This window comes from Poromitra crassiceps (genome assembly GCF_964638095.1).
Source record: "Poromitra crassiceps genome assembly, chromosome: 4".
Taxonomy (NCBI): Eukaryota; Metazoa; Chordata; class Actinopteri; order Beryciformes; family Melamphaidae; genus Poromitra; species Poromitra crassiceps.
The window spans coordinates 32,535,176-32,557,566 of NC_139626.1; the positions used below are offsets into that span (position 1 = coordinate 32,535,176).

The window sequence follows — 22,391 nt, forward strand, 5'->3', positions numbered from 1 at the left end:
AGTGACATCAACACTGTCTCAGAGTGACATCAACACTGTCTCAGAGTGACATCAACACTGTATCAGAGTGACATCAACACTGTCTCAGAGTGACATCAACAGTCTCAGAGTGACATCAACACTGTATCAGAGTGACAGTGACACTGTCTCAGAGTGACATCAACACTGTATCAGAGTGACATCAACACTGTATCAGAGTGACAGCATATAGAAGGATTTTCATACCATGCCATAGTAGTTACTGTTAACCATTAGGGGGCTCCGTCCCCGTAGGTAGATGTATTCCTCCCACCAGTCACTAACCTGGAGAGATCACACACACACACACACACACACACACACACACACACTCTTTATTTGAGTCCACACATTATATTAAAATTTCAGGGAATCAAGTATAACGGGTTAGACATTCATGGGCACCTAAGGGTACAGATAGCACCCTCTCCTCCACACAGCCAGGCTGCCTATGAACCACACACACACACACACACACACACACACACACACACACACACACACACACACACACACACACACACACACACACACACACACACACACACACACACACACACACTTCTTATTGAGAGCGATAACATGCAACCTACCAGCAGTCATACACCACCTACACATCCAGCCACGATGAATAATTCAGACCACAGCACATTGTTAATGGTATTTTAAATGTGCTTTGGACAGCTGAGACCGCACTGTGGGCAGTAGCTGCTCTTGAACAAAACACCGTGGTCAGTAGCTGCTCTTGATCAAAACACTGTGATCAGTAGCTGCTCTTGATCAAAACACCGTGGTCAGTAGCTGCTCTTGATCAAAACACCGTGGTCAGTAGCTGCTCTTGATCAAAACACCGTGGTCAGTAGCTGCTCTTGATCAAAACACCGTGGTCAGTAGCTGCTCTTGAACAAAACACCGTGGTCAGTAGCTGCTCTTGATCAAAACACCGTGGTCAGTAGCTGCTCTTGAACAAAACACCGTGGTCAGCCACTTACGTAGTTGGCGGCCCAGAGAGCTTTGAGCTTGAGGTACCACTGCAGCCGGTGACCGAGGCTGCTCTCGAACTCGGAGGCCAGCTTGGCCATGCGCTCGAACTGCGTGGAGTCCATCATAGGACGCACCGACTCCAGGTACTGAGCATGGGTGAGACGCAGAGATACATGGGAGACAAAATACAGCACACAGCACCATTTAATACAAGATAATTGACTGGAAAAATGACAGAGAGATACTGTACAGAGGATGAAATCAAAGTCCTGACTTAAACCAATGCCCAATACTATTCCAGCCTGATGAAGACCCTGTGTGGTTGAAACGCACGTAGCGTTTTTGTTTGACCATGTACCCTTATGAAGATATATTCTGTTTGTAACACTGCTGTGGACACGAATATACTACATCGGGATTAAATACTATTTTTGTAAAAAAACTTCAAGGAGCTCCCTTCTCATTTTTGTTTTTGTTAAACCAATACCCAAAACTTGTGATTTGGTTAAGGCCTACATCCCGACAACCACATAATACCTCCGCTGATCTCGGACCAAATCTCACCAAGGCCTTCTCTGGCATCTCGATTTTATTTTGTCTCCTCTCATCTGTCAAATATACTCGCTCTATTTAAAGTCGAGCTGAACCCAAAAACTTTTCTTTTAGTTCAAATACCTGGGTATGCAGTGCACCAATTTAATAATGTATGCAAAGAAAATCACAAAAATCAAATTTCTTTAGTTTTTCACACTTTTTCACATCAAAAGTTCATATTCCAAGATTTCATTGAATCTACAGTTTGCTGACGTCACCTAATACTATCAAATTTCTAACCCATTTCAACCAATCATATCACGACATGGCAGCTGTCAATCAAATCTTCATTTCAGGATAATTTTGTCTTCCCAATGAAGTAGAAAATGGCACCTAGTGCCTGTCATCTGGCAGAATTCCCATCCCATAAACTAACTACTAACTTGCCCAATTGCATGAAACATGAACAAAAAACAAAAACTATAATCTCTAAGAGATTTTCAGTCTGAAACGGACTGCGACGCACGTGACGAACAGGTTCAGTTCGACTTTAAAGGGGGAGACGTTATGAGGGTTATGAGGATTAGTGAGGGATGTGTGTGAAACTGGAGGCAGGAAGTGTTTAACGGTCAGGTCTCAGTGAAACTTGAGGCAGGAAGTGTTTAACAGTCAGGTCTCACTGAAACTTGAGGCAGGAAGTGTTTAACAGTCAGGTCTCAGTGAAACTCAAGGCAGGAAGTGTTTAACAGTCAGGTCTCAGTGAAACTGGAGGCAGGAAGTGTTTAACAGTCAGGTCTCAGTGAAACTCAAGGCAGGAAGTGTTTAACAGTCAGGTCTCAGTGAAACTGGAGGCAGGAAGTGTTTAACAGTCAGGTCTCACTGAAACTGGAGGCAGGAAGTGTTTAACAGTCAGGTCTCACTGAAACTCAAAGCAGGAAGTGTTTAACAGTCAGGTCTCAGTGAAACTCAAGGCAGGAAGTGTTTAACAGTCAGGTCTCACTGAAACTCAAAGCAGGAAGTGTTTAACAGTCAGGTCTCACTGAAACTGGAGGCAGGAAGTGTTTAACAGTCAGGTCTCACTGAAACTCAAAGCAGGAAGTGTTTAACAGTCAGGTCTCAGTGAAACTCAAGGCAGGAAGTGTTTAACAGTCAGGTCTCACTGAAACTCAAAGCAGGAAGTGTTTAACAGTCAGGTCTCAGTGAAACTCAAAGCAGGAAGTGTTTAACAGTCAGGTCTCAGTTAAACTGGAGGCAGGAAGTGTTTAACAGTCAGGTCTCACTGAAACTCAAGGCAGGAAGTGTTTAACAGTCAGGTCTCACTGAAACTCAAGGCAGGAAGTGTTTAACAGTCAGGTCTCACTGAAACTCAAGGCAGGAAGTGTTTAACAGTCAGGTCTCACTGAAACTCAAGGCAGGAAGTGTTTAACAGTCAGGTCTCACTGAAACTCAAGGCAGGAAGTGTTTAACAGTCAGGTCTCACTGAAACTCAAGGCAGGAAGTGTTTAACAGTCAGGTCTCACTGAAACTCAAGGCAGGAAGTGTTTAACAGTCAGGTCTCACTGAAACTCAAGGCAGGAAGTGTTTAACAGTCAGGTCTCACTGAAACTCAAGGCAGGAAGTGTTTAACAGTCAGGTCTCAGTGAAACTGGAGGCAGGAAGTGTTTAACAGTCAGGTCTCACTGAAACTGGAGGCAGGAAGTGTTTAACGGTCAGGTCTCACTGAAACTCAAAGCAGGAAGTGTTTAACAGTCAGGTCTCAGTGAAACTGGAGGCAGGAAGTGTTTAACGGTCAGGTCTCACTGAAACTCAAAGCAGGAAGTGTTTAACAGTCAGGTCTCAGTGAAACTCAAAGCAGGAAGTGTTTAACAGTCAGGTCTCAGTGAAACTCAAAGCAGGAAGTGTTTAACAGTCAGGTCTCAGTGAAACTCAAAGCAGGAAGTGTTTAACAGTCAGGTCTCACTGAAACTCAAAGCAGGAAGTGTTTAACAGTCAGGTCTCAGTGAAACTCAAAGCAGGAAGTGTTTAACAGTCAGGTCTCAGTGAAACTGGAGGCAGGAAGTGTTTAACAGTCAGGTCTCAGTGAAACTCAAAGCAGGAAGTGTTTAACAGTCAGGTCTCAGTGAAACTCAAAGCAGGAAGTGTTTAACAGTCAGGTCTCAGTGAAACTCAAAGCAGGAAGTGTTTAACAGTCAGGTCTCAGTGAAACTGGAGGCAGGAAGTGTTTAACAGTCAGGTCTCAGTGAAACTCAAGGCAGGAAGTGTTTAACAGTCAGGTCTCACTGAAACTCAAAGCAGGAAGTGTTTAACAGTCAGGTCTCAGTGAAACTCAAGGCAGGAAGTGTTTAACAGTCAGGTCTCAGTGAAACTGGAGGCAGGAAGTGTTTAACAGTCAGGTCTCAGTGAAACTCAAGGCAGGAAGTGTTTAACAGTCAGGTCTCAGTGAAACTCAAGGCAGGAAGTGTTTAACAGTCAGGTCTCAGTGAAACTGGAGGCAGGAAGTGTTTAACAGTCAGGTCTCAGTGCGCCTCGTCATGCCGTCTCACCCTCTTGACCGTGTCCTTGACGGCGGGCACAGGCAGGTTTGGCAGCGAGCCCTGGTAGCTGTACAGCAGGGGCTGTCGGCCCGAGAAGATCCGCACCAGCGCCTGGCATACACAAACAAGCACACACACATACACATACACATACACACACAAGCACACACACAAACAAGCACACACACAAAATACAACAATGAGCACATGTCCTGAACCTCGCTCTGCACTTGGACTTGCAAATCTGACTTTCTTATCCACAACACCATAATAAAAGTGCCACTCAAACCTGACACTAAAAGCCAGGGAATAGACTACTTGCACAACACCACTACTTCCTGAAATGAGTAGGGCATCTTGGTTTCCTGTCCTACACTATTGGATGAACTGATTAATGTCAGGTGTGCCTGATCACTGTTGTTGTGACTGCAGCAGTCAGCCACACCTGACATTAATCAGTTCATCCAATAGTGTAGGACAGGAAACCAACATGCCCTACTCATTTCAGGAAGTAGTGGAGTTGTGCAAGTAGAAGGGATAAATGGATGGAGAGATACAAGAGCTAGTGGAATAGATGTAAAAGAAAGGAGAGGGGGGGGGGGGGAAATGGTGTGCGACAACACTGACCACCCAGGCTTTGGTGGTGTTGGACATTTTGCCGTGCTGCTCGAACATCCAGCGGTGGTAGGAGAGGAGCTGCTTGAGGCAGAGGCGCATGGTGAAGATGAGAGAGAGCCACAGCATGGTGCTGAAGAGCACGGCCGACACCACCGTCTGGCACTGGGCACTCAGAGACTGGCTGAGGGAGGGCGGGAGAAGACGGGGGAGGGAGGAGGGAGGGGGGGGAGAACGGTGAGTGGGAGAAATGGTAGAATAAAAAAAGAAGTAGAAGGAAGATGAAAGAGATGGAGAGTGGAGGATAGAGAGTGGAGGATGGAGAGTGGAGGATAGAGAGTGGAGGGAGGATGAAGAGTGGAGGATGGGGAGTGGAGGATGGAGAGTGGAGGATGGAGAGTGGAGGGAGGATGGAGAGTGGAGGATGGAGAGTGGAGGATGGAGAGTGGAGGATGGAGAGTGGAGGGAGGATGGAGAGTGGAGGATGGGGAGTGGAGGATGGAGAGGAGGGAGGATGGAGAGTGGAGGATGGGGAGTGGAGGATGGGGAATGGAGGATGGAGAGTGGAGGATAGAGAGTGGAGGGAGGATGGAGAGTGGAGGATGGGGAGTGGAGGATGGAGAGTGGAGGATGGAGAGTGGAGGATGGAGAGTGGAGGATGGAGAGTGGAGGGAGGATGGAGAGTGGAGGATGGAGAGTGGAGGATGGAGAGTGGAGGGAGGATGGAGAGTGGAGGATGGAGAGTGGAGGATGGAGAGTGGAGGATAGAGAGTGGAGGATGGAGAGTGGAGGATGGAGAGTGGAGGATAGAGAGTGGAGGATGGAGAGTGGAGGATGGAGAGTGGAGGGAGGATGGAGAGTGGAGGATGGAGAGTGGAGGATAGAGAGTGGAGGATGGAGAGTGGAGGATGGAGAGTGGAGGATGGAGAGTGGAGGATGGAGAGTGGAGGGAGGATGGAGAGTGGAGGATGGAGAGTGGAGGATGGAGAGTGGAGGGAGGATGGAGAGTGGAGGATGGAGAGTGGAGGATGGAGAGTGGAGGATGGGGAGTGGAGGGAGGATGGAGAGTGGAGGATGGAGAGTGGAGGATGGAGAGTGGAGGGAGGATAGAGAGTGGAGGATGGAGAGTGGAGGGAGGATAGAGAGTGGAGGATGGAGAGTGGAGGATGGAGAGTGGAGGATGGAGAGTGGAGGATGGAGAGTGGAGGATGGAGAGTGGAGGATGGAGAGTGGAGGATGGAGAGTGGAGGATGGAGAGTGGAGGATGGGGCAGATGGCGAGGAAAGAGGAAGGAAGAAATGAGAGAATGTGACATGAATTACGAGAGCTAGCCGTTTCACAGCAGTCATATCTGCAAAGTCTTCAATGAATTTGTCCCCTTTCAAATCAATGCATTTGGCCATTATCCAATTACTTTAAAGTGAATGCAAAAGAGAAGGCGACAGAGAAAATGGAGAGCAGTGCATAGATGGGATGAAGAGGAAAAAGATCAAATGAGTGTAGCAAGACAGAGAGATGGACTATGAGAAAGGAGGAGTGAGAAGAAGAAAGGACTATTTGAACCATACATGGTTACTTCCACTATGCTAATCCCTCTGTGCACAAAACATAGTTCACTGTTGTTGGCGGCTCCAAACCTTCATCAGCAATGTTTATACTTCTAACAGGCAACATGGTTTATAAACATCTGGTGACATTGTTTATAATTTAAATATCTGGTGACATGGTTTATAAACATCTGGTGACATGGGTTATAAACATCTGGTGACATGGTTTATAAACATCTGGTGACATGGGTTATAAATATCTGGTGACATGGTTTATAAACTTCTGGTGACATGGTTTATAAATATCTGGTGACATGGTTTATAAACATCTGGTGACATGGGTTATAAACATCTGGTGACATGGTTTATAAACTTCTGGTGACATGGTTTATAAATATCTGGTGACATGGTTTATAAACATCTGGTGACATGGTTTATAAACATCTGGTGACATGGTTTATAAACATCTGGTGACATGGGTTATAAATATCTGGTGACATGGTTTATAAACATCTGGTGACATGGTTTATAAACATCTGGTGACATGGTTTATAAACATCTGGTGACATGGTTTATAAACATCTGGTGACATGGTTTATAAACTTCTGGTGACATGGTTTATAAATATCTGGTGACATGGTTTATAAATATCTGGTGACATGGTTTATAAACATCTGGTGACATGGTTTATAAACATCTGGTGACATTGTTTATAATTTAAATATCTGGTGACATGGTTTATAAACATCTGGTGACATGGTTCATAAACATCTGGTGACATGGTTTATAAACATCTGGTGACATGGTTTATAAACATCTGGTGACATGGTTTATAAACTTCTGGTGACATGGTTTATAAATATCTGGTGACATGGTTTATAAATATCTGGTGACATGGTTTATAAACATCTGGTGACATGGTTTATAAACATCTGGTGACATGGTTTATAAACATCTGGTGACATGGGTTATAAATATCTGGTGACATGGTTTATAAACATCTGGTGACATGGTTTATAAACATCTGGTGACATGGTTTATAAACATCTGGTGACATGGTTTATAAACATCTGGTGACATGGTTTATAAACATCTGGTGACATGGTTTATAAACTTCTGGTGACATGGTTTATAAACATCTGGTGACATGGTTTATAAACATCTGGTGACATGGTTTATAAACATCTGGTGACATGGTTTATAAACATCTGGTGACATGGTTTATAAACATCTGGTGACATGGTTTATAAACTTCTGGTGACATGGTTTATAAACATCTGGTGACATGGTTTATAAACATCTGGTGACATGGTTTATAAACATCTGGTGACATGGTTTATAAACATCTGGTGACATGGTTTATAAACTTCTGGTGACATGGTTTATAAACATCTGGTGACATGGTTTATAAATATCTGGTGACATGGTTTATAAACATCTGGTGACATGGTTTATAAACATCTGGGGCCGGTTGCACCAACTGGTCTTACACTGGTCTTAAGCTAAGTTGGTCGTAACTTTACGACCTACAGCTACGCCGGTTGCACCAAGACGACTTAAGCCTTATTTTCACTAAGACCAGGCGTAACTCCTACGCCTCGTCAGGAGGAGGCGTAGAGCCTGCCTGTAACAGAGATCTCCGCGGAGACCTTTTTGACCGTCATCGTCGTAACATCGCCAGTTCGCCGTCTTTGAAAGCACGACGTTAGATTATAACTAACTACTTGTGTGGCTTAGCCTTCCCAAATGTTGCCGTTAATTCTTTTAGAATTTAATACATAGAATTGGGAACGTTACATTCAATTTCATTCAGACTCCCTGACACTAATCGCCGCCGCCATTTTCCCCCGGGGCTTCCACAGGAGGAGGGGGGTGGGAGGAGGGAGGGTGTAGTGACGCACATACAGTAGTGGGTGACGGCGCGAGGCACATGTGGGCCAATCAGAGGGCATTCCCCGACAATTCACATGAACGCGCATTGCTATGACCAGCGTAGTTAAGACCAGAGTAAGCCGTGTTGGTGCAACAGGCGTAAGTCCATGGTCTTAACTAAGACCGACGTAGGAGTTACGACCAGGCATAGTTAAGACCAGTTGGTGCAACCGGCCCCAGATGTTTTTAAAGCATGTCACCACATGTTTATAAACCACTCACCAGATGTTAGGTCGTAAAGTTACGACCGGCGTAGCTTAACTCATTGAATGCCAATGACGACAGCTGTCGTCAATTCAAATACTGACGTAGAGTGCCAATGACGACGGTTGTCGTCAATTGCGTTTTTTGACGGTGGGACGTGGATCAATCCCTGATACATCTCTGGTACAACTATTGTAGCTATTGGAGGTCTATAACCTATTTTACAGAACCCTTATTTGGCGACAGTGCTCTCCACATAACAGAAAGGCAAGGAAAAAACAAAGAAGAAGTCGTTATGGAAACGGAAATCGCATCGCATCCGTATGCATCGATATGCTGAAGCACGTTACTGCAGCTGTGCCTGCAGCAGCCAATCTGCTCCCACAATTGAGCCGCTCTGTGTCGGTTGCGACAGCACATCCGCACATCCACACCGTGGAGTTATTATTCTCAACTGGAAGCATCGTTGCCGGTGACAAACACACGCGGAACGCTGTAAAAAAGCTGCACCCTTCACTGTGCGCACAGCAAACTCAGCAGAGAGCCACCACAGACAGGAGGAGGAGTGTGCAGTTGAGGCGAGGCGGGGCGGGGCGGGGCGGGGCGGGGGGGGGGGGGGGGGGGGGGCACGCAGAGCAGCACGCAACACCCAGACAGACCCAGGCAGCAGGACAGGATTGACAAACGCAAGCCAGAATATCCGATGCCCACCAGCAGCAAATCAAGACCAGCAAGAAGCTGCAACCAGCAGCGCACGCAGGGGCCAGCGCTGCTGGTTGTAGCTAAAAATATTATTCTGCCAAACAAAATTCCCTGGCCTAAACTGTTTTATTGAAGGAAATTATTTTTGAGGTGTGACTACATTAGAAAAGATTAGCTTCAGAGTCAGTGTGTGCTTGAAATGTTTAATTTCACAAAAGGCCAATTATCTCAGCTTCTAGAAAAAAATTGCTGTTTTTGGATGAATCAAGCTATCTTCTCCGGCTCATAACTAAAGAACGGAAAATGGGATCAATAAACTTTTTTTTGCAGATGATAGAATAGAGTCTCATCGTTCTTTGTGCGTGTTCAGTGTTTACATAGTAATATCACACAATATTCTGTGGGCCTCGAGAAATCACTGAAAACGCTCTGAAACTCTGGCACTGGGAGCGTCCGTTCTCCAAAAGTGGCTGGCACTCAATGAGTTAAGACCAGTCGTAAGACCACTTGGTGCAACTGGCCCCAGATGTTTATAAACCATGTCACCAACATCTGGTGACTGGAGACAATATCCCATCCCTCATTAGACAGGCTTAGATTTCACAGTGAATAATGAGATGCGTTACCTGACTGGCAAGTGCTCCTGTATCTTGGCTATGAGGCCCATGGACGGGTCGGAGCGTGTGTACATAGTAGCCAGGATTGCTATGACCACAAAAAGCCAGGAGGAGGGGCTGGCAGGGTAAACCCCCGTTATCACGCTGTTCTGTTGGTGGAAGAGAAGAAGAAGAAGACAGGCTGATGTGAAATCCCATTCTTCCTGGAAACATTCGCATGACATTTGAAGCTGCTGCCTTTCCACCTTGGCAACAAAGGTTGTGCTTGTTGTTTCAACATTCAATATTATGCTCAAATATGATCTGCATTGCGGCTGTAGCTCAGGAGGTAGAGCGGGTCGTCCACTAATCGCTTTGGATAAAAGAGGTCGGTGGTTCGATTCCCGCTTCTTCCAGTCTGCATGTCGAAGTGTCCTTGGGCAAGACACTGAACCCCAAATTGCTCCTGATGGTGTGCCAGCACCCTGCGTGGTAGCCTGCCGCCATCGGTGTACGAATGGGTGAATGTACCTACTGACTGTAAAGCGCTTTGGATAAAAGCGCTATATAAATGCAGGCCATTTACCATTGCGTTTGACAGAGCGAGGGATGTGATTAACAAAGCCGAATGACTGACTGACAGACAGACAGACAAACAAACATACATACATACATACATACATACATACATACATACTGTACATACATACGTGTGTGTGTGTGCGGGCGTGTGTGTGTGTGTTGTCGTCTATGGAGTGGGCTAAATGTTCAGTTGTAACTTGGTGCTTTCACAAAATATTTACTCAATGAGATTTCTGATGAATAATAATCATCAGTAATGTGGATCTAAAGACTAAGTGGGTCAAAGGACATAATAGAACAGCTAGAACAGTCTGGTAAGTTCAGAAAATGACACCACTTTACTGTCATGCAGCCTTTAGAACCAGGAAAAGACAACACTTATACGATATCACGATATTATGATATCCAAAATCTAAGGGGCCCCTATTTTGTGCCCGGTGCGAGGAACAAGGCGTGGCCATTGCTAGTTTCTAGCACTCAAAATCTCCCTTTTTTCTTTTAATTACGGGGTCAGCTGAAAAGGCCTATATCCACCGGCTGCGGTACAGCTCTGTGCAGCTGGCTGAACAGACCCACACCCATGTCATCTGCCAGGCGCATGCGGGATCTGACAAAAATAGAACAGGTGCGTATTCTTTCCGTACCGCATGTATCGCCCATCTATTAACATGGGCGAGAGTCTGTTCGGGCAGTTTCCCCGGATCCGCACCGAGCCGTACTGCATCTGGTGTACACTGGGTCTGTTCGCTCCCTGCATCCGTAGCTCAGTGCTGATGATGTGACTGAAGCAGCACAGCTGAGCGGGAAAATGGAGGCTAGAAACAGGAAGACGGTGTCTGGGGCAGAGACATGGGAGGCGGGAGGGATTCTTCCACAACAGACGAGTGAGTGCTGGCATGCAGGGAAGGACAACAAGCAGCAATAACCAGGAGCAGAGGGTAGCCTGCGCGCCTGACACTGAGTGTAGTGATGATTACACGGTTTGGGACTACAGAGACAGAGAAGCAGGCACGAGCTGAACGTGAGCAGACAGGACGTGTGACAGGCGGCGCGGAGGTACTTTGAGTCTGATGAGTCGCTTCCTCCAGGAGCGCAGGCCAGACAGGTAGATCTCAGTGAGTGCCTGGTGGGACAGCTGCAGGTCGATGCCCTCCGGGGTGACCGTGAACTGGAACGCCACCGCCTGGTGGGCCTCTGCCATGACTGAGAGAGAGGAGGGCCAGAGAGGGAGGAAGAGAGGCGGGCGAGGAGGAGGGAGAGAGGCGGGGCGAGGAGGAGGGAGAGAGATTTACATGTTATTAGAGATGTAACGGTATGGAAATTTCACATCACGATTATCGTGACCAAAATGTACGCGGTTATCGTATTATCATGGTATTCGTAAAAGAAATTGCTGAAAACGTTCAAAAAGTACTGAGAGACTCACTGAAATCATTTTACAATGTTTTATATTGAAATCTCAGACCCAAAAAGCATTGATACACTCACTGAAATAATTTCTCCAAGGCTGCACGTTTGCATCTGGGAGACTGTTGTTGAACGGTTTTAATGATAATGAAAATTTTAAACGGTACCGTTATCGTAAGGAATTTTATCACGGTTATCATTCAAACCGGTTGTCGTTACATCCCTACATGTTATTTACAATTTTAGGTCAATATTGACTTAGCTAACAGTCAAGGAGATGAGGAAGGGAATGGAAGACCAGACACGCGACAAACTTCAAACACAACAATACCGATGAGCAGGTATGATGGCACTACAGTGCCTTCAGCTGAACATGTACCTGTAGCAGCACGCCATTACTGACTGATCAATGAGCAATGTTATCATTTGAAGAAAGCTGCAAACATTGTTTTACCTGCATGGTTCTTGCAGGTGTACAAACACCACCTGTTTCAATGTTACAGGTGGATTAGTGGCAAGCATCAAGCAACGCAAACAGCAACGTAAAGCTTCACCCTTTCAAAATAAACCTTCAATGTAATGATGTAATGTAAGGATCTAAGCTAAAATTACAATCAATCAATGACCAGCATCATGCTGCTTTGAAGCTCAAACATGTGAAACCTAGCTATATCCGACATTTATAGGTAATCATTCAATAGGGGTATTAATTGATTTTGATTGATTGATTGATTGATTGATTGATTCTATGGATATAGCAGTAGGGCTGTGCGATTTTGCCTAAAACTAAAATTGACGATTTTTTCTCTCAAAACTCGATTTTCGATTTCGATTTATTATACTATTATACTTCTCTAAACATTTGTTGCCCTGCAGAGCTCTTTTCCCCCCTTTTTTCCATAATTGACAATTTACGCTTTTACTCTGAAGGTAGAACAACTCAACTACTGTTTTAGCTTGCCGCTGCTATGCTTAACTTCCTGGCTGTTGCTTGCTAACTTGACACTGGTGGATTTGCGTGTTCCTCCGTGAGATAATTATATTAGTGTCTAAGCGACCACCCGTGCTCGGAGTTATATCTGTACTAGAATAACACAAAGTCACAACAGGAATGCGTGGAACTGCGATAGCAGTTAGGGGGAAATTCAGACACACAGGGACAGGTGAGTCAGCTGAGGCTGCTAACTTACAGCCATGAATACAGCCAATCTATCAGTACTCGGTGGCCTCACGTGTTGTTTTGTTATTATGTGAACTGTAAAGGCAACGTTTCATCGTCCGGTGATAACGTCTGTGTTCGTGTGCGCGCGTGAGTGTGTTGTGGCAATCGTTATCTTGTAGGCTACAGCCCGCAGTGCAACAAGCTGCTTTTTGGTCGGAGGTGTTGAAATAAGTCCATTGCGCTGCTGTTTTTAGTAGCCAGTATCACAGCCTCTAGAGAGACTTTACAGCTGGGAGAATGGACAAGTAGCAGCATGCGTACATGAGAGAGAGCCGCCCCGCGTAACGTACTTACCCTAGTTAAAGTGAAAATTTAATTTAAAATTAAAAAATTTAATAAAAAAAAAAAAAAAACGATTTTTCGATTTTCATTTTTTTAACATCGTCCTAACTAATTAATTCGATTACGATTCAAAATCGATTAATCGCACAGCCCTATATAGCAGAACAGAATCCAAGGAAGAGACATGTAAAAGTGTGAACACTTATTTCCAACATGGTCCCTGGTCTTATAAAAACAGGACATATGGCAACACATAATATAAAATAAACCAAACAGAACAATCAACAAAAACACACAAGTTCAATAACCATGACAACGGAAGGCTTACACATTACTCTAGTTTACTCAGCAAGAAGGTTTTCAGAACGTTTTTAAAACCAGTCAGAGAATTTGCAGATTTAATATGGTTAGCCTACCTTCAACGGAGAGCCAATTTAACTCTTTTAAAATGGGTTGGGCTAATGTGCGTTCTTGGGCTGAGGTTAAGGATGACCCTCATTAGTTTGTTCTGGGCTTTTTGCTACCAGCACTGTTATTTCAAAAGCAGTTTTCAAAAGACGGCAAGGTAAGAACGGTAAGAAGATCTCAACAGCTGTTTGTTTTTTTATACGAATGATCCACTTAATAATGAGAACATAATGCAAGCCATCAACTGGAAAAGAAAACAAGAGACCAATTTGCAGCCTAGAGCAATACCCTCATGTGTTATGAATCATACCCTAATGAGTTATGAATCATACCCTAATGCTTTATGAATCATACCCTAATGCTTTATGAATCATACCCTAATGCGTTATGAATCATACCCTAATGAGTTATGAATCATACCCTAATGCTTTATGAATCATACCCTAATGAGTTATGAATCATACCCTAATGCTTTATGAATCATACCCTAATGAGTTATGAATCATAACCTAATGCTTTATGAATCATACCCTAATGCGTTATGAATCATACCCTAATGAATCATACCCTAATGCTTTATGAATTATACCCTAATGCTTTATGAATCATACCCTAATGAGTTATGAATCATACCCTAATGCTTTATGAATCATACCCTAATGCGTTATGAATCATACCCTAATGAATCATACCCTAATGCTTTATGAATTATACCCTAATGCGTTATGAATCATACCCTAATGAGTTATGAATCATACCCTAATGAATCATACCCTAATGCTTTATGAATCATACCCTAATGAGTTATGAATCATACCCTAATGCTTTATGAATCATACCCTAATGCTTTATGAATCATACCCTAATGCGTTATGAATCATACCCTAATGAGTTATGAATCATACCCTAATGCTTTATGAATCATACCCTAATGAGTTATGAATCATACCCTAATGCTTTATGAATCATACCCTAATGAGTTATGAATCATACCCTAATGCTTTATGAATCATACCCTAATGCGTTATGAATCATACCCTAATGAATCATACCCTAATGCTTTATGAATTATACCCTAATGCTTTATGAATCATACCCTAATGAGTTATGAATCATACCCTAATGCTTTATGAATCATACCCTAATGCGTTATGAATCATACCCTAATGAATCATACCCTAATGCTTTATGAATTATACCCTAATGCGTTATGAATCATACCCTAATGAGTTATGAATCATACCCTAATGAATCATACCCTAATGCTTTATGAATCATACCCTAATGAGTTATGAATCATACCCTAATGCTTTATGAATCATACCCTAATGAGTTATGAATCATACCCTAATGCGTTATGAATCATACCCTAATGAGTTATGAATCATACCCTAATGAATCATACCCTAATGAGTTATGAATCATACCCTAATGAGTTATGAATCATACCCTAATGAATCATACCCTAATGAGTTATGAATCATACCCTAATGTGTTATGAATCATACCCTAATGCTTTATGAATCATACCCTAATGCTTTATGAATCATACCCTAATGCTTTATGAATCATACCCTAATGCGTTATGAATCATACCCTAATGAGTTATGAATCATACCCTAATGAATCATACCCTAATGCTTTATGAATCATACCCTAATGAGTTATGAATCATACCCTAATGAGTTATGAATCATACCCTAATGTGTTATGAATCATACCCTAATGCTTTATGAATCATACCCTAATGCGTTATGAATCATACCCTAATGAATCATACCCTAATGAGTTATGAATCATACCCTAATGAGTTATGAATCATACCCTAATGCGTTATGAATCATACCCTAATGAATCATACCCTAATGCTTTATGAATCATACCCTCATGCGTTATGAATCATACCCTCATGCGTTATGAATCATACCCTCATGAGTTATGAATCATACCCTCATGCGTTATGAATCATACCCTAATGAGTTATGAATCATACCCTCATGCATTATGAATCATACCCTAATGCGTTATGAATCATACCCTCATGCGTTATGAATCATACCCTAATGCTTTATGAATCATACCCTAATGAGTTATGAATCATACCCTAATGAATCATACCCTAATGAGTTATGAATCATACCCTAATGAGTTATGAATCATACCCTAATGCATTATGAATCATACCCTAATGCGTTATGAATCATACCCTAATGAATCATACCCTAATGCTTTATGAATCATACCCTAATGCGTTATGAATCATACCCTCATGCGTTATGAATCATACCCTCATGAGTTATGAATCATACCCTCATGCTTTATGAATCATACCCTAATGCGTTATGAATCATACCCTCATGCGTTATGAATCATACCCTCATGAGTTATGAATCATACCCTCATGCGTTATGAATCATACCCTCATGCGTTATGAGTCATACCCTCATGCGTTATGAATCATACCCTAATGCGTTATGAATCATACCCTCATGCGTTATGAATCATACCCTAATGCTTTATGAATCATACCCTAATGAGTTATGAATCATACCCTAATGAATCATACCCTAATGAGTTATGAATCATACCCTAATGAGTTATGAATCATACCCTAATGCATTATGAATCATACCCTAATGCGTTATGAATCATACCCTAATGAATCATACCCTAATGAATCATACCCTAATTCTTTATGAATCATACCCTCATGCGTTATGAATCATACCCTAATGAGTTATGAATCATACCCTAATGCGTTATGAATCATACCCTCATGCGTTATGAATCATACCCTCATGCGTTATGAATCATACCCTCATGCGTTATGAATCATACCCTCATGCGTTATGAGTCATACCCTCATGCGTTATGAATCATACCCTAATGCGTTATGAATCATACCCTCATGCGTTATGAATCATACCCTAATGCTTTATGAATCATACCCTAATGAGTTATGAATCATACCCTAATGAATCATACCCTAATGAGTTATGAATCATACCCTAATGAGTTATGAATCATACCCTAATGCTTTATGAATCATACCCTCATGCGTTATGAATCATACCCTCATGCGTTATGAATCATACCCTAATGAATCATACCCTCATGCGTTATGAATCATACCCTAATGAATCATACCCTCATGCGTTATGAATGGTGATCACAAATGAAGCAGTGGCATCAGAGCAGTTAGTGGACGGGCGTCTGAGCCTGTTGAAACACAGCCATCTGATGCTCGCACACTATTAGAAGATCTCAAGCAACAGACATATTTTACAGACTCGTTAGCCGTTGAGATGCAACGTCAGCTTGAGATGTATGCAGGTTGATGGGAATGTGCTGACTGGCTGCCGCTGGGGATTGGGTGGTTTTTTGTTTAAGCCAATTAGTGCTTCTCCTCCTCCTGACAAAGGGAATTGATTTTCCTCCACAGATAGGCTCTGGATAAAGCCAGGAGGTTTAGTCACTCTCACTGGACACAAAACACGTCTGCTCGTCTGTGTGCTTCTAAAAATGGCTAAAGCACACACACACAGAAAATTCCCACATCCTTCCCGAGTGCCATTGGGGCTGGGCTCTGCTCTTTAGGAGATCTGGCACAGGGAGATGCAGTCATCATGCCTGCAGGCAATTTCAGCCGTGGTCACCTGAAGCCTTTTCTTTGAGTGCCAACACAGACAACACACACCTTCTGCTCCGCTCAGCAGCACCGACTGCAGTGCACCGCGTGCACGCCCACACACACCGAAGGGGCCGCTTCGCAAAATGTTGGTTACCGATTTCCCTTGCATCTGACTCAGAGAAAGAGCTTCATCTGCATTGGTAGTGTGTTAAAAGCTGCATTCAGCGATGTTTTTGTGTTTTTCTCTGATTGGATAGTGGGAGGTCGCCCACCTCCCACTATCCAATCAGAGAAATGTTAATCCAACGCCGCCACCCCTGAGTCTCTACGAGTTACTGTGACGGAGATACCTTGCTTGCAGGGCTACAGGAGAGAGACAGAGTACACCCGGAGGTTGGGGGTTTCAACTCACTGACCGAACACTCTATTTCAGTGATTGCTGTCAGAATATAGAGCAATTTAGCACTTATTTTCACACAAAAACATTGCTGAATGCACCTTTAATCCTCTGCATCTCCGCAATGTAAAATTCCAATTCGATGATCTAGACTAGAGCTTTCATGGCAGCATCACTGCCAGACAATGATCAAGCTCAACAGATTGAGTCACATTAATAATGCAAGGACAGAGCTCTGGATAGTAAGCTCTGTCCAAACATCTGTGAATCCTAAAAGGTCAATAGACTAACTAAAGAAGTGAGATAGTCTTGTATTTTATTTCATAGCTTAATGTAAAAGCCGACTGTAAATGACCACTTCTTAGCCTTTATTCCTCACTCAAAATGTGCCGACTAGATTACAGATAGCAAAAGAACTTTGCATCCTCCTGCCATCCTCCAGCACAGATGGATGGAAACACGCCAGGCAGAGAGCAGAGTGGAGCCGCGGGGAGCAGGAAATGGCGAGAGAGGAGGCAGGCTAAATGGGTAAACTAAAGTGGGTAAGCAGCAAGCACTTCAGAGGGGCTAGTAGCTACAGGCTACAGGCTACAGGCTATAGGTTACAGAGAGGGGAACACAGCTGACTAACAGAATGAGCTATTACCGACCTGATGCATGCCTGGCTACAGGTCAGACTCCTAACAGACTGGAGAAGATGTTTAGCTATGTGAGAAGAGAGCGCAATGGTACTTTAGCTTTCAAGCATATTTTACTTGCACACTGCATGCAATACAGAAACAAACTGATCAAAAGTGATGGAATACAATGCTGAAAAGAAAATAGAAAGAAAAGATGTCAAATACTCATTTGTGAAGGTGAGATCAAAAAGAAGAAGAGAAAGCCTTAATATTCAAAGGTGGATTTCCAATCATCTATCTTACACCAATTTGTTTGGAACCATAATTTGTTTGCTGAAAGGAAAGGACAGGGCTATGATGATATGATATGAATTTTATATTTGAGCCACACAAACCACAAAACGGACTGTAAAAGTAGTGGGAAAAGTCCTTAGGCGAGTTGGCCGTCAAACTTGCTTAACCTGATGATCAAGACATAACTGAGCTCATCAAATAAATTTTGTGTGTGTGTGTTTGTGTGTGTGCGTGCGTGCGTGTGTGTGTGTGTGTGTGCGTGTGTGTTTGTTAGAATAGCTGGATTTGTCTTGCTAAAAATGTTGCTGATGTGATCAAGTGTGTCACATGTAGGGCTGAGCGATAAAACAATAGCAATATTGGCGATAGACACTTCATCAATATAATATAAAAATACAGTAGTTCAATATATAGATATGTGCCTTGCTAATCGAGCGTGCTATGAGTGACACGCAAACAGCCAATCATTTAACAGACAAATTCTAAACTTCCCACAAATCCCACCCAAACATATTCACTGGCGTTGGTGTTTATTTAGTCTCTGCTTCGCACTTGGAGCACATGGGAGAGAGCAGCTTAGCTCCGTTTTTTCTCATGGCCTTTAATAGGTCATTAAAAATTATCAATATCGACTGATTTGAAATATTTTGTATCGATAGATTTCTTTTTGCTATATCGCCCAGCCCTAGTCACTTGATATGCTATTTTCAGTTTTCAGTTTTTGATTCTTTAAAAATGTCTCTAATTTATTGTTATGTTTATTGTCTTTACCTGTTATTGTCTCTACCTGTTATTGTCTCTACCTGTTATTGTCTCTACCTGTTATTGTCTCTACCTGTTTGACCAGTTTTTGCTATATCGCCCTGCCCTAGTCACTTGATATGCTATATTCAGTTGTTTTTGATTCTTTAAAAATGTCTCTAATTTATTGTTATGTTTATTGTCTCTACCTGATTCTTTTAATATTGTCTTATTGTTGTAAAGTGTAATGATAGTGTATAGATTCACGTCATTGTTTTATGGCCTTTTCCCTTCCGGTACAAAATACCTTTAATACACCCCCCCGGCCCCCGCCACACGTACATACACCGTAAACAGTAAACACCCGTACGTATACACACATACGGACACACACATACATACGGACACACACACGGACACACACACGGACACACACACACACACACACACACACACACACACACACACACACACACACACACACACACACACACACACACACACACACACACAAGGAATACATAAGAGGGAAAATAAAATCCCAGTACATCTCAGTACTTTGTGTGTCACTATGGCAACAGGCGAATATGTCATTTCTTCAGGTTACTGCTATCACAATCATAAATAACCCAGTAAAAGCGATGGCACTGACACTCACTTGTGAGATTGTTTTAAATGGGAGTATCCTCATCGAGTTTCAACTATGAAAGATGTTCATTTTCTATGCTCAAATTTCACTCATTATGTCCTGCATAACAAGAACCAATAACAATAATAATACCCCAGGATGTTGGGGTGTTAGTGACATGACATGTTTTCATGTATCACTACTTCACTAGTATGAAATACAGCTGACTTGGATGTCTACTTAAAGCTGACTTGGATGTAAACTTAAAGCTGACTTGGATGTAAACTTAAAGCTGACTTGGATGTAAACATAGACATTGAGTAGACAGTTATTCTCTCATTCACTGTCAATGAAGCAAGTCAAGCCTTTACATTAGTGTGGCAGGAAAGATTAGATTGGTCTACAGCTCGTCAGGGATGCAAACTCATGGAGGAGTGTGAAAAAAGGTGACAGATACCTGGGCAGACTCAACAACTACTCAAAAATTGTTCAGTTAAGTGAAAAAAAACAAAAACAAACAAAAGTGCCCTATTTTGTGATCAAAAGGTGACTGTTACCCAAAGGTGAATAGCTTGCGTTGCATGCTTGCATGCTACATAAAATATTATTTGTGTATTCTTGAATTGAGCAGTATTTCCCTTTATGTCATGGCATAACTAGACAAAACTGAGACAGTTACTGCCTTTCTTATCAATGTTTATCAATGTTTTACTTGAATAGGTAAGTGATTTAAACAGACCTGTTGTAACATTTAGTATAGCTCACTGACCTATATACAGTCAATGGTATAGCTGGCCAGTATTTGACACATAGGCTTCAGGCTATGCAGCACTCGGTGTAGTGCATTGCTCTAACCCATTACTAATCATTAGTTCTCTTCTAGTCGATCATGTAAGCCATGCTTTGACCACTTGTTTAAATCCTACCCTCTAAGAGCCAAGTTCAGGTTGAAGCATATAGGTGACGTGTGCACAGGGATGTATTACCCAACGGGCCTACCGGGCCCAGGCGCCCCATAGCCCACCGGCTGAGGTGAAGACTAAACCCTAAAACAAACATTACACAGAGATCTAATGCAACTTCAGCACCACAGACAAGGAAGGCTCCATACCACCAAAGGCAAGCTCAAAACCTGTAGCAAGCAGTCACCTCAGGTGAGGTGATGTGACAGTGGGACCTGCAGAAGATGAAAGCAGCAGCACATTGAGAGAATGGGCTGAACCTGGACTTCAGTCCAGACCAGCCCACCACAATCAGCCGGACACCAGCCATCCTTGTGGATTATTTTACAACACAATCGGTCAGCTCCATGGCTCAGACTAAACTGGGCCTGGCTTGCCCATTGGGTGGGCCTGGATTTTTTAAGCACTGTGATTGGCTCGAAGTGAACACCGCCAGCCAGCAAAGTTGGTGTAAAAACTAACCAACTCAGTTGTTTAAGCCACCAAATTACTGCTCTGTCGTTTATTTTTTTCAGACCGTCACCAGATCAGCGTGGCCAACTGAATATATTGCAATGCATAGGCTATCCGTTATTGTGGTTGTTATAAGCGTCACAAACCGCACGTCCAGTTCAAAGAGAAACCCTTTCAAGAAGCATCAACTCGACCAGTTCGTTCTTCACTCTTTTAAGTTGTGAAAAACGATCTCTCACCCGTAAGTCTACAGTTAGTGACAGGGTGAGAGACAGAGATCTTTAAATTGTGAAGATCTCTCACCCACAGTTAACAGGCAGGGTTAAGAAAAGCCTGACTGTGGTGAGCACACTTGGGGAAGTAGTTTCCAGCCTACCTTTTCTGAGCAGTTCCTCTAGTCTGGTGAACAGGTTTTCTCTCACCACACAAAATGCTTGAACTGGATAAATTAAAATGTGATGGAGGGGGGTGGGCACCTACACACCAATCACGATTCTTTCTCATTATGCATATATTCTTTTAGTATTGAAGAAATAAAAAATTGAATTTGAATGTGTGGTGCCCCCCCCCCCCCCCCCCCCCCCCAACAAGGCAAATTGGCTGGTGCCCCCGGGCACTCGCCTGATGCAATATATGGATAAACCTGGCCCAGAGTCTTAGTTATTATTCTGGGCTTAATTGTGCGCATGTGCCCTGTGAGGGGGGGGGCCTTTATGTATCCAGCCCCAGGAGCCCGTCATGTCATAATCCGCCTAAGTAAGTTATCCTTTATTTATCCCCATGGGGAAATTCATCCTCTGCATTTGACCCATCCTCTACTAGGAACCTTCCTAGAACTAGGAGCAGTGGGCAGCCGCAGTGCAGCGCCCGGGGACCAACTCCAGTTCTTTTGCCAGTGGCTTGGTCAGAGGCACTGACAGGAGTATTAACCCTAACATACATGTCTTTTGGTGGTGGGAGGAAACCGGAGCACCCGGAGAAAACCCACACGAACACGGGGAGAACATGCAAACTCCACACAGAAAGGAGGACCTGGGACGGACCGGGGTTCGAACCCGGGACCTTCTTGCTGTGAGGCAACAGTACTAACCACTGAGC

The 22,391-nt window shown here is 43.4% G+C and overlaps 1 protein-coding gene across 3 annotated transcripts in view; it reads right to left on the reverse strand.

The window, feature by feature from the left end:
• Positions 1-22,391, reverse strand: part of LOC310775273 (carnitine O-palmitoyltransferase 1, liver isoform-like) — a 45,408-nt gene that overhangs the window by 21,998 nt on the left and 1,019 nt on the right. For all 3 annotated transcript variants that reach the window (XM_083635405.1, XM_083635404.1, XM_083635403.1), the window contains exons 2-7: positions 11,309-11,451; positions 9,697-9,836; positions 4,698-4,869; positions 4,080-4,181; positions 1,011-1,148; positions 226-303 (exon numbers count right to left, since the gene is read on the reverse strand). In XM_083635405.1, the coding sequence (XP_083491531.1) occupies positions 226-303; positions 1,011-1,148; positions 4,080-4,181; positions 4,698-4,869; positions 9,697-9,836; positions 11,309-11,449 (771 nt within the window). In that variant the 5' untranslated portion in view covers positions 11,450-11,451. The remainder of the gene's footprint in view (positions 1-225; positions 304-1,010; positions 1,149-4,079; positions 4,182-4,697; positions 4,870-9,696; positions 9,837-11,308; positions 11,452-22,391) is intronic.